The following is a 17,433-nucleotide window of genomic DNA, read 5'->3' as shown; positions in this document are numbered from 1 at the left end:
TTCTTCCCCCATGCATCACCAGATAGTATGGCAAAAGCAAAAAACACAAACTTGGAATAAGAGAGGAGGGCTAAAATGGGGTCTGGGATCACTAGAACCTGCCCCATCACACTGTAATCATGAGGAAAGGCAGCTAAGTCTGACAAAAGGGGCCCAGGGCAAGATTTCCAAAACATATGGGTGATAACCAGGGCTCTGTTGAACCAGAGACTCAGATGAAGAAGATACCTGGACTCATCTATTCAGAATTGGTTGGTCTTTCAAGGGCAGATGAGAGAGATGGGAGAGAGGCTGTTAAGTGAGAAAGGCTGTCAACTCTTCCCCATCCTGGATCTCCTCTGTGGCTGTTCTACAAGGACAGAGAGAGCAGGATGAATCTTGTTCACCTTTTGTTCCCTGTAACCCAAAATGTATCACATAGAGTGGTTAGAAAAGGTGTGTTGTATGTTGAATAATGAATAATGGGAGCATTCAGATTTTCTTTCCTTAGCAATGTGTCAGGACAGAAAGACAGGTACTTTTTTTTCCTTTTTATTGTAGGGCCTTAACAAGATTTTTGAAGCCAGAGGTGACTCATTAACCTAACTTTTCGTATAGCTGATGCCATCCATTGTAGAGCAAACTGGGATGGATCAATGATCAGATTGTTCCAGACTTGACGTTGTCTGGCTTGAGAGGTCACGGCAGGCCCGGAAAATATTGTGATTTTCAGGGAGGAGGAGGTAAGGGGAATGCTCTGCCAGGATGAGTCTGCAGCTTCAACCCCACCGTGAGCTCAGAGTGGTTGATGTTACGTGTTTCCATGTGTTTGAAGAAATCAGCCAAGTCCAGAACCTTACGTCTCATGGTAGAAACATCGAATTATCTGGGAGTAAAGGATTTTGGATAGGCCACTGGAACTGTGTGAGGATGTCACCTTCCAGGCTTCCTGACAGGAGGCAGAGAGGGATTGTAACCACGGTCTTGTGGTTTGGAGTTTTTGCCAAATTGCTCCTGTATTTGGGAACAGTTCGATGTTTTACCACTTCTCAGCCACACCACTGTCAGTCACTTCAGAGTGTTTAATGCTTTGGCATAAGAAACTGGTGAGATGGCCCCATTATCTCCTTTTTTTGACGTCAGTGAGGGAGTTTGTGTGGCTGTCGTACGTGAAATAATTCAGCATTTGTACTTTGTTAAAATTCGTAGGTATAGATTATTAAATGGTACTGACTCATTCCACAGCTTCTCCTGAGTAAGCGCCAAAAAATGTTACTTACTCTGCATTAATGATGAACAGGGCATTAACACTAAGATTCCTTTGTCAAATGATTTATATTTGGGGCTGTGAAAAAAAGTACTTCACACATTCTGAGTATCACTTTATCTTGTACCAGTCTTTTCTGAAGAAAAAAATTTAACTTCAAGATTCTTTTTGCCTTTGAGGGAGAGAAAAATGATACCTGACGAGAATTCTCTTCACTTGTGTGAGGTTTATAAAGTCATGCCAGGCCCTGAGTGTGGACTCAGAAAGGGGCTGAACCAGACTGAATGTTGCAACCTGTATTTACTACATCTCAGAGGAGAAACGGGGAAATACGCCACCACCATCACTTCTCAGGACAATGAGAGAGGAGAACAAACTGATTTTATAAAATCAATTTTTTCCTTCCCATTAATTCATTATTTTATATTTAATATACCTGGGAACATGGTCAAGGGAGCAATAACCCCGGTGTTTTGTTTTCCCCTCTAATGCTGCCAAATTCAGCATTTTGAGCTCAGTCGGATGCCCGGAGCTGAGTGATCCCAGATAATCATTTCACTTCGCTGTTCTCCATTTCCTCCTCTGCAAAATGGGCACCATAGTCCATGCCCAGAATACCCTTCTCTTGAGGCTCCCAGTGTGTGAACATGTTCTGGGCTGTAAGCACTCAGTCCAATAATATAGATGAAAACAAAAGCTTTGTGAACTGCAGACTTTTTACACAAGGAACAGTCTTGAGGCAAATGGTGATTCCCCAAGTGGTCCAGATACAATTAGGCTTCCTCACCTAGGCTGACTTAAGCACATATGGCACTTTTGTGTGAATTCAAAAAAGACAGACTTTTTGGACGGACATAGTCCTGCAGCTCCATAGATTGGTGAGCAAGGACCACATGTGACTGCACAGTCCTCTGGGGGACAAAGCCTTGCACTAGGATTTTTGTTCTTCCCCCAGGCATTCTTGCTTAACCCAATTCACAGTCCTGGCTTTGGCCTTGTCTCTCTCTACTTGAATTCTATGACCATGGGATCATCTTTCCTACCTCGAGCCTCAGTTACCACCAAAAAGAAAGAGGAAATTGAGTTGTGATTTTTATGCCCTCCTTCAGCTCTAAAAGCTTTAAAAATTCTAATGGGCCCATCAAGGGACTATATAACAGACTGAAATTTCTGAGCTTGATTTTTTTTTTTTAAAGTCATCTGATGACACTCCTTAAATAGTTTGAATGAAATGATGTATGCTTTGATGTGGAGCAGATTAAAAAAACGAATGTTTTAGTATATACATGGCATTCCACATGTAAATCAACACAGGTAACCTGTAAAACAAGAATAACGACTCTGTGTTGTTAGAGCCTGGTGCAAGATGTGGATCTAAAAATGACAACATCCATGGAGGCTTTCACCCATTTTCTGTGGGACTGAACATCAGAATCAGTGAAGTCCCTGCCTCTCCCAGAGCACCCAGTGCACCCAGGAAGCAGGAACCACAGTGACTTCTTGATGTCTTGGTACCAGAAAACAGAAATTAGGTCCTTGCGTAGAGCCTCCTATCCACAAACCTGAGTGCCAGCAAGCTCTACACAGCGGGAGAGCAGACAAAAAGCAGACTACCTTTTCAAAGCTATTTTAGCTCTAAAATTGTGTTTAAGAGTTTAAAATCACAGGCACACATAACAAACTCATTCATAATTCCCAAAATGTTAGCAGAAATAAATTGGATCATATTCATGAATATTGCTAAAATTAGTTTTGGTTTTGATTTGTTTTTTATTTTGAGCAAGAGGGCAGGCTTTGGAAACAATTACATCAAATTATTTCATTTTTTCCAAGAAGGAAATCTGAAGCCCAGAAAAGGAAAGAGAGTAGCTCTAGGTCACACAGCGGGGCATGTTTGATAGGGCGATAATCTATTGCTCTTTCCACTTGCCCTTTCCCATGATGGAAATGCAATCAGAACGTCCTGTGGAAAATCGATCACACATAAATCACTATAACTCGGCGGCGCCTGTGGCTCAAAGGAGTAGGGCGCCACCCCATGTGCCAGAGGTGGTGGGTTCAAACCCAGCCCTGGCCAAAAACCACAAAAAAAAAAAAAATCACTCTAACTCAATGTTTCGGTTTCAAAGGATGAACGAATGTTCTTACCACTAACCAGGAATGTAAATGGCAAATGATAATTTTCACCACCGCCACTGGCATCTACAGTGATTTCATACTGGTTACAAAGTTATTTCAACAACCAGGTGAACAGTGTCCTCCTTAGAACTGGGACCAAGAGCCGGGCATTCTCTGATCAACACCCCTGTTTGCTAACCATCTCTGCTTCTTCAGCCTTTCTTGAAGGTGCCTCACTTTTCTTGGAGCCTCAGAGTACAAGGTACTTGCAAAACTAGTCACGGCCCAACATTGCTTCAGGTTGTTCAAGACCTCCTGTGCGATCAAAACCCCTTCCTGAGAAGATTAAACCAAATGTTTGGGAGAAGAAAAATAAATGCCAGATTTTAAAAATATTTTAAAATAAGGCTCCCTTTTATTCAACAAATCAGACATGAGCACGGACCTGTGTGCTGGACAGCAGCAACGGGGAGGGCCAGGAAACAGATGCAGAGAAAGAAATCAACTAGAGATTTGTTTTTTTTACTTAAATACAGAACACCTCTTTTGACTAGTAGACGTCACTCACAGGAAACCTGGCGATGGTGCTCTGACCCTGGTAGTATTAAAGATTTTCTTGCAAAGTCACTGAGGTGAAGAGTCACTCCACTTCCCCACCTATATGACCTTTAAAACTATGCTGCTCACAGAACAGTCTTCTCTGGAGCACCGTGGAGGGGAAGTCAAAGCTTCCACTATAAGTTAATTCTCTGGTGAAAATACCAGACCCAGAAACTCCACCAAGGCCCCGGAAAGACCGAAGGCCCCTCTGTCTTATGTAATTATTATCCAAGGAATATTTTTCCCTAGAGCCTGAAGCATATTTATGCCCATGATACTTGAAGCAGTGCTCTGGCAAGGGCTCCTCAGACCCACAGCTGAGCGGACTCGGAGAGTCAGAGCTCACGGTTCTCAGCGCCATGAGCAGATAGGAACCAAAGGTAAAGAGCCAGAGAGGCCTTCTCAGACCAAATCACACGCGAACCAGAAAGGGGGGAGTCATAAGAGCTGTAGTCACATAAGAGCTATAGTTTCACCCCAAACGAGCTTATTCTCTCTGAGTTTTTGGAACTGCAGTAAATTAAGTATGTGTGTGTGTGTTGCTGTGGGTTTTTTTTTTTTTTTTTTTTGGTGGGGGTGACTGGGTTTTGACAGATAAACTGATGAAAAACCACAGAAGAAGGCATGGCACATGCCTCTGGTCCCAGTCACTCGGGAGGCACAGGTGCAGGATCACTCAAGCCCAGGAGTTTGAGGCTGTAGCGAGCTACAATTGTGCCTGTGACAGCTACTGCTCTCCAGCCTGGGCAGCACAGCAAGATCCCATCTCTGAAAAGATGGGGAGAAAAGTCCCAGACAGACTAAGTGAGGCACAGCAAGTGTCCTTAGGAACAGAAGGGAGATCTGATGACTCGTATTAACCTGTTAACTTATACCACAGCTCTGTACAAAAATAAAAAGGTTCTCATAAGATTAACAATTTAAATAAATATCTGATAGAACATTCTTTCTCATTTCTATAGCTCATCTTTAGGGTTGATAGTCACTTCGTGCTTCCCTTGCTGTTCTCGGTCCAGGATCGCAATAACTTCATCGGCCTGTATCCGCTCCTGCAAAAAAGACAATTTACACATTTTGGTTACAAGCGTCGCAATCAGTCCCAGCAGCAGATGCTTCCCAAACACTTCCTGGCATCCATCTGCACACGGAGTGTTGCTAAATCCAGTTCTGAACAGAACCTCATCTTCATTCCCAGGCTGGTGCCTTTCCTGAGTGCCTGTGTCCTGAGTGTCCACCGTCCAGGATTTCTCTCCTGCAAAGTGGTAGTGTCTCTCCAAACACTTCCTGTCCTCAGAGACAACTCCACCTCCATTCAGTGTTCAGACTACGTCCCCCATACGTACTCTGTTCTTCACATCATCTCTCGTCCAGTAAAGACCACTGGCTTCCCCATGGGCCTTAAAAGCCTGGGTTTCTGGGTTTGCTGTCACCTGGTCCTCTCTGCTCTGAACTGACCTCTGTCCCACTCCAGTCAATGTACATTACTGTGGCCTTAGTTTAGCCCGAGGATTCTTAGCCTTGACACCTGTTTTAGGCCAGATAGTTCCTTGTCGTAAGGGGCTGTCGCTGTGCCCTAGAGGATGCCGGACAATATCCTGTGCCCCTGTAACAACACCTATCCTTAAGTCCCGACAACCAAAAATGTCTCTAGATATCGGCACATGTCCCGTAGAGCAAAATTGCTCTATTTTGAGGGCAATGCGTTTAAACTCTCATCATCTGTTTCCTTAGTCCCTGCAGCAGCTTCCATCGTGGCCCCCCTATTTCACAACACCCCCTCCCCATGTTTCTAACGAATCCTGCTCACTTCAGTCTGGCCATGTCCCTTTCTGCTCACAATTCTTTACTGGGTTCCTATGGCTTCAAGTTCTAGGTCCGGTCTTCTTGGTGTGCTCATCAAGAGCTGCCTGGCTCACACTGTTCTTTTTTTTTCAGCCACATTTTGTCTTCTTGCCTCTTCTTGCCTCATACTTCAACTTCCTAACCTATCTCCACTTCTTTGAACACAGCGCTCTAAGAACTGTCCAGTCCCAGTCCCGATTGGGATTAAACGCTCCTTTGGATACTCCCATCGTATTTTGTATTTTCTCTATTCCCCACATCGATCTCCAGCAGGACTAGTTGGTCTACCTTCAAATGGCATCTCATCTTTTCTGTTCTTACTCTACTCTAAGCCCACATGTGAATTAAGGCGTTCTTTTGTGTCCTGCAACTCCCCGGGGACTTGGGGAGGAATGTGGAGGGACCACAATGAATTCTCACTTGTTGGAATAAAATTCACATCTTTCTAACCAGCCTGTAGAATCTGCCCCCTGCCCCTCTGCATCCTCTGTGCAGACTGCACCGTGCCCCCTTGGCCAAGCCACATTGCAGCTGCTCGGGCCTTTTTTGTTTCTTGGTTACTCCAAGCTCCCTCTTGTCTCTGAGCCTTTGCAATTTGTGCTCCGCCTAGAATACTCTTCTACAGACATTTATCTGCTTCCGCTTCCTTTTGTCACATGGGTTGTAGCTCATACGTCACTTACTCAGAAAGGTCCCCTCCCCCCCCACACTCTACTCTCAAATGAGTCGCCTTGTTCCATTTGCCACCATCATTTATCTCTCATTCATTTTTCTTTTGATTTTACTTATTTGTTGTTTTTTCCTTCCACTAGAATATAAGCTTCATGATATTAGGGAATGTCATTATTTTGGTCACTGCCATATTTCCAGTGCTGAGAAAAGCTACTGGTAATAGAGTCGGTCTCCAGTGTATTAGACAAATAAATATATAAACAGGTGAAGGCTTTCTCTGTCCAAAATGTCTCTCCATAAAGAAATATTACTCATCCTTTAAAGCTTATTTCAAATGTTATATCCATAAGGAAGCCTTTCTTGATTGTTTATTTATATCCCCTAAAACATACATTTGCTGTTACCAATTCTTACTGAACTTTGCCTTGTGGCCCCTATCTGATATCTCTAATCTGACTTCAAGCTACTTAAGAATAGGGGTTATGTCTCACTTAGTTTGCATCTGCGGCAGGTAGTCTCTAGCACAGGGCCGCACAGTAAGTTATAAAAATAACTATTTTATAACTTGAAAACAAACCTCCTTTTTTTGCAAGAGCTTTGTAATTGAAAATAATGTTGACATAAAGCCACCTAAATAGACCTTCCATTTGATCTCCAAATCCCACCACTAGGTATCTATCCAGAATTAAAAAAAAAAAAATTATTTTATTATAAGGACATTTGCACTAGATTGTTTGTCGCAGTTCAATTTACAATCACCAAGATGTGGAATCAACCCAAGTGCCCATCAACTCTTGAATGGGTTAATAAATTGTAGTGTATGTATATCATGGAATACTATTCAGCCATTAAACAGATGGAGACTTTACATGTTTTGTATTAACCTGATTAGAGTTAATGAACATTCTCTTTACTAAAGTATCACAAGAATAGAAAAGTAAGTATCTGTATTCAATACTAATATGAGGCCAGTAGACAAACTATTACATGCCCACACAAGAGAAAAACTCAATTTAATTCAAGTTGTGGGGAGGGGGAGAAGGGATGGGAGAGGGTGTGAAAGGGGGATTGTTGTGCTCCCATTTAATGGGCACAATGAGGGTAGACCGCACACCTTCTGGGCGAGGGGCAGAACTACAACAGGGCTCTTACCTAACAAACACAAACATTGTAACCTAAACAGCTTATACCCTCATAGCAATCTGAAATTTAAAAAAATAAAGGCATCTAAAAGGATCCAATGTACTAACAGCAGAAAAATAAACTGCTGTTATATCTAAGTAAAAAGTCTGAGTACTACTTTATGAATAAGGGGAGAACAATCTGTTGCTTGACAAATTCACTCACATACAAAGCTTTCACATCTGTTGGTCATAAGAAACCATTACAATCAAATCTTTCATGAAGGGAAAGAAATGTAAGAGCTGGAACCAATACGCAAGGTTGGACAATTTAAGTTTGTGAATTCACCCTAGAACAAGTGCTAAGGTCACCAGATGGCCAAGGGGAATATGTCAAGGGTGACCTTGGTCATATCCAGAAATGTCATATGCAGTACTTTTCCTCGGGTGAGTTCTCAAACTTAATCATCCGACTTCCTATATACAAAATTTCTAGATCTTTACAATCTTAAGAGTTTATGTTGCTAAATGGTCCTTGAAATCGAATGCCTTTAAAATAATGCATATGCCAATGTTAGGGTGTATGGCACACTTCTTGAGGGTGGGACACAATTATAAGAGGGGCTTTATTTAAAAAATGCAAACAATGTAACCAAATTCACTGTGTGTTCAATTAACCTGAAACAATAAAAGATAAATAAAAATTTAAAAAAATGAAAGTTAAAAATATAAATAAAATAATCTATAATTAGCATGACACTCTTCTAGCTCTAATGACTTGTTCATTGGCAAGATTTCTTAGGTCAGGAATTCAAGCTGAGAAAAAGCATTTAAGCCAGGGACTCCCAACTCTGCTGCAGGTTAGAATCACCTGGGGAGATTTTAGAACTCCTGATACCTAGATCATATCACATACCAATAAAATAAGAATGCTGAAGGTAAGAACGAGATGTTGGTAGTTTGTAAAGATCCCCAGTTGATTCCAGTGTGTAGCAAAGTATGTGAATCACAGCTGATTGGTTTTCTATTAGTTGAAGAGGGTCTGGTCATTTCCCATTATGTCCACTAGATGACACTACTGCCCCAAAATTGGAGAAGTCTGGGACTCTTGTCAGAGGAGGGGATATTTTCATTAAGTTTCCTGATTAGAAAGGAGTATAGAGAACTTTGTGTTGGCATGTTTTGATAGAACACCGCCTTGGAGGAGAGAGTCTGGATACTGATGATATAATAGATTCAATGTCTGCTGAATTGAATAGTGAAGTAGACGCAACTTTTCAACACTTTATTTTCATGGTCTTCTCATTTACCCAGGTTCCTTCAAAATGTATTTTGAAGGAATACAGGCATTTTGGAGATGGAAAATACAAGGAATAGTAGGTGAAGACTGTTCCATGCCCCTTGATATTTTCAGAACTCAGTGCTCTGCTCCTCTTGTCAGGACCATTCTTTCTCTTTATGTGCCTGGCTACAGTCTTCTCTCTTAGGTCTGAGCTTACGTAAGTCTTTCTCCATTCCCCTGCTACAAAATGTACACTGCTGCTGGGCCTACTGGCAGAATTTCCCAGGCACATGTTTTTGTAAAGTAGTAGATTATAATAACTCTTTTGTAAAATACAGAAACTCCATAGTAGACCACCTCCCCACATGGGCCACCTCCTCAAGTTGACCTAATTTTCCTACACCAGACAGACATGTACCACGATTACTTATCAGGGCAGTAGGCCTAGTTTCCTAAAACCACCTCCATATGTTGACCAGTTAGTTACAGTCCCTTCGGCGGGCAACTTACAGAGGTTCTACTGCATATGAAACAATGTTTAGGGAATCTGAGCAAAAAAACTTTGTGAGTTCGGTTTGATAGCGAAAAATATATGAGTAAAAGGCATTATTTCTAACTAGTTTCTGAGAAAGTTGGATTCACTTTAGGAACTTACAATGGAGAATAGGCTCTAGAATGCCATTTTTCATAATATAATTTCATAGTTTCTTTAACAGTTGGGGCTGGAGAAGACTTTGAAGTTATCCAGTCAGTCCAGGTATGACGGAAGGAGGCCCAGGCCAGCAGTACTTTCAGAGCAGAGAATGCCACCAAACCATGGCAACTATTTGAAAGTGATTCCTTACGTGGGGTCAATATTTTCCTCCAAGGACCCATACCCACTGTTCTTAAACAAGCTTCACAAATAGAGACCACAGCCTCTGCTCATCCCTTCCAAAGGGATGAGATCATGGTTTCTTCTCTAAGCTAAGGTCTCTTTTCTAAGCTGAGGTCTCTTTTCCCCAGCAACTTCAGATGTAGTACTACTACATTAATATTTAAATTAGTAATAAATAATAATAATTATACAGATTGCCTCACCCTCAACCACATTTCATAAATGGCTCAATACTCTTTCTAATGATTTGCTGAGAAAACAAGTCCGTCTTCCCTGTGAGCAGCAGAAAGTGATCTTTTTCTCCTAAAGCCACAGTTTGTTAATAAACTTAAGACTGGTGACTGCCAAATATGGCCTTATTTCTGCAAACACCTTCACAATAATATTAGAACATATCTGGATAAGAATTGCCTTCAGGGCCCCTCTTCCGTTCCTCAGATTCACACAACAAAAGTTAGACGTGTGATGACAAGGTCAGGTAACTGATGGGAAAATTTGCTCTTGTTTAGAAAACAGTGCTGGTGTTGGAGACCAGGAAGGGTTCTATAGAAGTTTTGTCATGATCTTTACAGTCCCTGAAGGGTTAGGGACCATTTAAAGAGCTTCCCCATCCCCCCCAGACAAATCAGTTAATGAAGTAAGTTGAACTGACTTCTTGGGTAGGCTAAAAACTCACCAGTTCTCTATAAAGTGGGTCCAAGGTAAACCACAGCGCCACAGCACACCTCTGGCCTTTGGTGACGGCCTTCACCCCATGAGGGTTCTCTCCTCCAGAAGAGAAGCTGATCATACGCCCACACTTTGGTTTTATGGAGGCCTGAGAAATACAGCGAAAATCAGACTTCGAATTCTTATAAAGATTTCTACAACTCCCCCCACCCCCTACCTCCCCAGACTTCTATGGGATGATTTAAGGCCTGTGGCTCAGTGAGTAGGGCGCCGGCCCCATATGCCGAGGGTGGCGGGTTCGGACCCAGCCCTGGCCAAACTGCAACAGAAAAATAGCCAGGTGTTGTGGCAGGAACCTGTAGTCCCAGCTGCTCGGGAGGCTGAGGCAAGAGAATCGCGTAAGCCCAAGAGTCAGAGGTTGCTGTGAGCCGTGTGACGCCACGGCACTCTACCCGAGGGTGGTACAGTGAGACTCTGTCTCTACAAAAAAAAAATAATAATAATGGAATCCGAAGGGTGAAGAAGATACAGACTGTCTCAATTTTCTCACCTGTGAAATAAAAGTAAAGTCAAAATAATTTCTATCACAGAGAATAAAACTTTTCAAGTAAAATGTGTGGCCAAGTCCATGGACATAGTAAGTGTTCCACATATGCTGTGCTGACAGCCGCAGACTCGAAGAAGGCAAATGCTCTTGCTTTTAATTCTCTTCTTCAGCTTTAACATTAGCAAAGCATCCATGTACATAGTAGGTGTACATTCAGGATTCGTAGATTGATAATGGGTTTTACTAAAACACAGCAGGACATATGGAGTACTGGGAAAGTTCTACAATCCATCTAAGTAGAAGGTAAATGGGGGCACATTTTCTAATTCCTAAGCTGGGCATTTATGGCTTATGTACATTTCACAATACAGTGATTTTAAAAAGTCATGTCTAATTCCATGAGATATTTGATTCTCTTTAAATATCCCTTCCCAGTGGTCACTTTGGCATTTGTTTGAATATCTCCAGTGATGAGAACATACCACCCGCTGGGGTGGCCTATCCCTTGAGCTCCGAGTGTTTTGAAAGGAAACGGTCCTCCCAAACTTGTGCACTGCTGAGGCCCAGAGCATTTCAATAGAAGAGTATAGTGAGAGAAAAAGAAATGGGGCTGGGCCTGCAGAACCAGGACATAAGATCACACAAGCAGGCTCTCCAAGGTGAGTGCACTTGAGCAACTGAATATTAAGGTCCTTGTCTCTGTGTTGTAAAAAGTGTCTGATGTGAATAAAGTCCATTTTCCTTCCTTCATAAATACAGAATCTTACTCATTCTATGGTGGAGCTTACAAAAGTAAAGTAAAAACAAAACAAAACAAGAAAAAGTGGTACCAGGCTTTCTACTGAGATAAGACGGGCCCTTTCTACCTAGCTATTTACTGAATTGATTTGAATTGATACGTGACCATTACAAGAACCTTTTGCATAATTGAGATGACTGTTTTTCCGTAGTCATCAGGAGGAATATTTGAAAAATGTCCTGAAGTCCTTGGATGCTACATAACAGAGGTTCTCCCCGACTATATGACTAGTATATGTGGAAGGTCAGAGGTCAGTGAAGCCAGAGACGCTGGTGTGTACATGGGTATCTGTATGTGCACCTATGTGTGTATGTATGTTTTGTCTGTATGTTAAAGGGAAGAGAAAAAAAAAAAGCAGTCTCTTGATACTCTCCTATTCACAGTAACTGAAGAGTAACTTTTCTTTGCTAGAGTTGCTTTCCTTAGGAAGGTTTATCAAGGCAACTTTTCTGGTATAAATCTAGAGAATTCACTAGTTACTAGTACCCTAAATAGCTATCTGATCCTGTTCATTTAAAGAAGGAACTTGTACATTTCCACATAGAAACAGAAAAATAAATTACATTTAGCATATGAAGTAGGATAGAGAAGATTCCTAGGAAACTTTGAGGCCTTGAGATCTTGAATTTCAAGTTTTCTGGGGTGCTCACTACCTGGTACTGTTCAGGAGTCACAAATAGTACCAGGTAGCAGGTAGCAAGCAGCCCCCTACAACTGGATACGTGTTTCTGTGTAATTAACAAGTGTTGGGAACATCTTACAACATCAAAGAAAGAGTATGGGAACAATTTAATGTTTTCTGTGTAATGGAATTAGAAGAATTGAAAATATTTTTAACACGAAGAACTTTGGGAAAGTTTAAGAAAAAAGTTCTCAACTGCCTGAAGCAATTAGATCAATTATATGCGTGTGGGTTCACAAGGATCTCCAAGACTAATTTCATCCAACAGGCAGCATCCCCAGTTAGATATGAGAGAATGGAGGAATAAACACACATTAGTGAACTTGTCTCTGTTTGTCACATTGTTTCTATAGGAAAGTAGCTCCTGAAATTTAAATAAATGCTTGTAAATACACTTTTGCAACACAGCCCCATCCATACTACACTTAATTTTTCATGAAGCAAATGGGGCTCATTAAATTTTTCAAATTTGTCCAGAGAAACTAAAACCCTTTAATTACTATGCTGCACATAGAAATGCTGCTGTTAAAAATCACCCACGTACCTTTCGTATATAAAGTGTGATTTTTAAAATCCTCTTTACTTTCATCTGATTAAGACTCAGAGAAGCATTTGTGTTATATAATATTTATCTTAAATAAAGGTAAATATTCAGTCACCATGCAATTGTGTGTTAATTACAAAATTTCCAGATTTTTTTCCAAAATAAAGAATTTAGAAGACTTCACTTTCTTGTGTGGCCTCACATGAACACATTTCCCTGCTTCATTCATCCCTCCACAGCCAAAGAAGGGAAGTGAACACGGAAAACTACCCATTTCCTTTTGTCACTGAGACTGGAATAAATTTCCTAGGGGAAGCGGGTTAAGAACTGGCTTGCCTAAGAATTTTAATGATCTAAAAAATTTCCTTAAAACTCTACAGCATGCAGTAACATAAAATATAAATGATTTGAAAATAAATATTCTCAAATTAAAACTCTTAAATTAATGCTTTAAAAATATTTATATATATTTTAAAACTTAAAATATAAAAAAGGGAAATATTATCTGTTTTCACATCTTTAAACAGTGAAAATCCAGTTAAGGTACATTCAACAACAAAACTGAGGCATGAGGCGTCACTTGCTTTTAAACATTAAGTATTTCCAAATACAGCCACTAGATGGAGACAAAGCAGTCTTTTTAACCATCTGATTTTCTTTCAAACTGAGAGGGCTGCATTTTTGTACCTGAAATTCATGTTAGTAGAGCTCAGAAATGAAATTCTTTCTATACACAGGCTTCTCCACAAGTGAAAATCTTGTATAGGAATTATAAACTATAACCCAGATTGTCAATCTTGATTTAATCTCCCAGATCATGAAGTATCAAAATACCTCCATTTTAATATTTAAGCTCCTCACAAAGACAAGAGATATTATGTCCTTTTAAAGATAAATAATTGTATTAAATTGTATGAAACATTTTCAGATTAAGTTAGGAATGTTTCCAGACAATTTTAACCAGAATCCCCATAGGAACCACCTTTAAATCCAGTTAATACATAGTTGTTTATATTACCTGCTTATATTTCAGTGATTCATAAATATTTGTGTGTGAGAATGATAGAATATTTAGAAAAGTACATAAGCTACAAGGAGAAAAGTACAAAATTCAGTAGAAGTTTTGGAAATAGCTTATATAACGCCATAACTTTGAAGTTTACCACATATATATCCCACAACTTAAATGGTGGAAAAAAATACCTCATAATCTAAATTTTGATTATTTACTCAATTAGAAAACCTGTTTTTCTACCATTGTGTGTGCTCTTTGGCTTAAAGACGAAAATTCTAACTATGTGGTCTTTAAGTGTTAAGTAGATTGGTTGCCCGAAGGAATTGAGTTGCTTAGGAAGATGGTACTTGAATTTAACTTTTGATTTACTTTTGACATATATATTTCTGTGTGTGTATGTATATTAATTGTCAAGTACAGTTATAATTGTATATATCTATATATATATCTATAATCATATACCTCTCTATATACATACACATGCATACACATATGTGATAATTTTGGTAACTAGGTATTTGGAGGCCAACATTCAATCCAAGCATGTACAATACCAGGTTACTTAAAGGCCATTCTGTAGAATCATTTGACTTATCCTAGACTGGGTGACTCATGACCTGAAGTTTTTCTATTAGATTTTTGACAAAGAATCAGAAAACCTCTGTTTTGGTTCCAAATTTAACACTAACTAGCTATATGGGGTCATGATCAAATTCGTGGTGTGCAACATATCTCTACTACTTAATTTACCCATCTTTACAATGGGATGAAAAATTTCATGGATGCTTCCATTTCTGGCGGTTGATGATCTACACATTTCCTGGGAATCTCTTGTTTTTTTTTTTTTTAATTTTTGAGCTCAGAAGTGTGTGAAATATAACAGTCTATGAGTTCTTAGAAAAATGGCAATCAATACTGATATACAAAATACTAAATAAATTTGCAGGATTGGTTTACTTACAGTCACGGTCTTAGCATCCATCTCAGTGAATATGAATTCTCCTCCTTCAAAATCATCATTCATGTACAGGAGAGCACTATGGAAGAACAGGAAAACCACTTGTACTATCCTATGCTTACAATAGCATGATCAGAGAATGAAGAAGATGGGTGACGTACTGACCAGATGGTTTAGTAAGTTTCCTTTGAGTTAGACATTGAAATTATTGGCCCTCTAAGACCTTGAAGAGCAGATAGACTTTGGGTTATACATCTGAAGTATTTATTTATTTCACTTACATGAAAATTTTAATCATCTTACATTTCACTTCCTCCACTGAAAATCTAACTAGATTTCATTTAATATAGCCCTTTGAACTTGCCCACACTACTTATAACTCTTGTACGTAGTTATATAATAGTAACTCTAAAAGATGTATTTGTTTCCTTAACAAGCTAGAAAGTTCCTTGTCATCTAGCCAAGTCTTAGAGTAAAAGGTGCTCAAAAAATATTTTTGAATAGAACACTATGTAGTAATAATACACAATTCTATACATGGTGACTAAAGCTTTGATGCTTTATGCACTAAAATATCTTTCAATAAGATAAAACATTATTTTCCCCTAATTTCTAGCTTCTGCTACATAAAATGCACACAAAGTTCTTCACTGGTATGAATAAGAGATAAGGGAAGCGATAAGATCTGGATATGTGTTGAGATGCCATGTAGTCTCAGGCTGAGATATACACACCACTAGGAGTATGTTTCAGTGAGAACAAGTTATTGTAAAAAATAAAATGTACTTTTTATATGAAAACAAAATGGACAGATGGTATAGAATGCAACACATGCATGGTTTTTAAGATAAATTGAAATGATAGCATCACTTCTCAGTGATGGCAGCTGCCTCGGTAGATTACTTGAGAATCTCTGCTTCTCAGAGATGAACGTGTTGACAAAACTTCCAGGAGGTTTTGATAACTATTGGGTAAAAGCCGGGCTTCGAGCATCTGGCTGTACCTATAGTCTCGAAATGTATAAGCAGGAGGTTCTTTCCAGCATTCATTGGCCTCTGGGTCCAGCAGGCAATTGTCAGCATGGATCGGATGACTGAGGTCATTTCTTCTATCCTGTTGACCTGCCATAAAAGGGTACAAAGAAGAATGAGAGATGGAGTGTAGAAATTTTCAAAAAAAAAAACTGGCAATCCCACTGTCTTCTCTCATTCCTGGTGTCCTCTGTAAATGTGGAGAGACAGAAGACAAAATTCAAGAATGAATAGTGGAAGAGCAGTGAAGAGACTGTCTGGTTCTGATATGAACTTGATGTGAAACCCCAGCGAGTCACACTTGTCTTTTCAGCTATAAACACTCTCTGGTAAACAGATGCATGGATGAATGGCAGGCATTTCATGGGTTGCACTTCACGTGGGGCAGCAAAAGCATGTGGACAGAATTTTAAAAAAAGATTTTGATTCAGCTGAAACTTCACAAGTATAAAAGTCTACTCCTGGGACATTACCCTTCCCCTCCAATTCAGGTGGGTGGAAGAAAAGATATGAAGAAGAAATAATGATGAGCAGGGAGTGCTGTACTCTCTGCCTTTTTAAGAACACTTCTTTCAATAACCTCTTCATCTTCTTTGCATCCACTCAGGGCTTGTGGACATAATGGTGACTACAATTTCCATTTTCCTGGTTCCCCTCTAAGGGGAACCTTGAGTAGAAAAACATTCTTTTCCATATGACTTCACCAATTACTGAAAATAAAACTGAAAGAGAAAATGTGAAAAGAGAACCAAGATGGAGAAAAAAACGGAAAAGGAAAATAAGAGTGTGTAGCTTCTCTTGCTGTAGAAATTGAGAACTCGTCTAAAATATGAGTCTGCACTGCTGGAGAGCTTTGCTTGGCATTGTTTTACTTCCCACTGCATGGTGGGTAGAAGCAAATGAGTTCAGGCTCTGGAATCTCACCAGACAGGGCTGTTCGGCAGACCATGTGCGTATAGGAAAAATACAGTGTTGAGTTCAGCATAAAATAGGATTCTACGATTTTTCGCGCCTTCTCACTGATGTCGTAAAACAGACGGGCACTCTTCAGTGGAACCCGGCCTTCATAACCAAACTGAAAAAGAAATAAGGACATGAGAAACAATTGAGTTGAACAGAGAACTTGAGGCAAATGGGTGCTAGTTTCTTTTCTTTTTTTTCTTTCTTTCTTTCTTTTTCTTTTCTTTTCTTTTTTTTTTTTTTTTGCAGTTTTTGGCCAGGGCTGCGTTTGAACCCACCAGCTCTGGCATATGGGACCGGTGCTCTACTCCTTTGAGCCACAGGCACTGGCCCAGGGTGCTAGTTTCTTTAAGCCAATATAAGGTGATCATCTCTGGGTTGACCAAGGGGAATGCTACTGCCTGCTTGTGGATTGTGGTGAGGACAACAAGCATTGGAAAAAGGTCTTCCCAGTCACAGAAAGAAAGCGA

General features: G+C 40.1%; 1 protein-coding gene across 2 annotated transcripts in view; it reads right to left on the bottom strand.

Moving 5' to 3' along the window:
* Positions 1–3,757: 3,757 nt before the first annotated feature.
* P3H2 (prolyl 3-hydroxylase 2) overlaps positions 3,758–17,433 on the bottom strand; it is a 169,550-nt gene continuing 155,874 nt past the window's right edge. For both annotated transcript variants that reach the window (XM_053565401.1, XM_053565402.1), the window contains exons 11-15: positions 16,928–17,078; positions 15,976–16,093; positions 14,976–15,051; positions 10,435–10,575; positions 3,758–5,013 (exon numbers count right to left, since the gene is read on the bottom strand). In XM_053565401.1, coding sequence (XP_053421376.1) covers positions 4,921–5,013; positions 10,435–10,575; positions 14,976–15,051; positions 15,976–16,093; positions 16,928–17,078 — 579 coding nt within the window. In that variant the 3' untranslated portion in view covers positions 3,758–4,920. The remainder of the gene's footprint in view (positions 5,014–10,434; positions 10,576–14,975; positions 15,052–15,975; positions 16,094–16,927; positions 17,079–17,433) is intronic.

Source organism: Nycticebus coucang, chromosome 16 (assembly GCF_027406575.1).
Source record: "Nycticebus coucang isolate mNycCou1 chromosome 16, mNycCou1.pri, whole genome shotgun sequence".
Taxonomy (NCBI): domain Eukaryota; kingdom Metazoa; phylum Chordata; class Mammalia; order Primates; family Lorisidae; genus Nycticebus; species Nycticebus coucang.
This window is presented reverse-complemented; position numbering and strand designations above follow the sequence as displayed.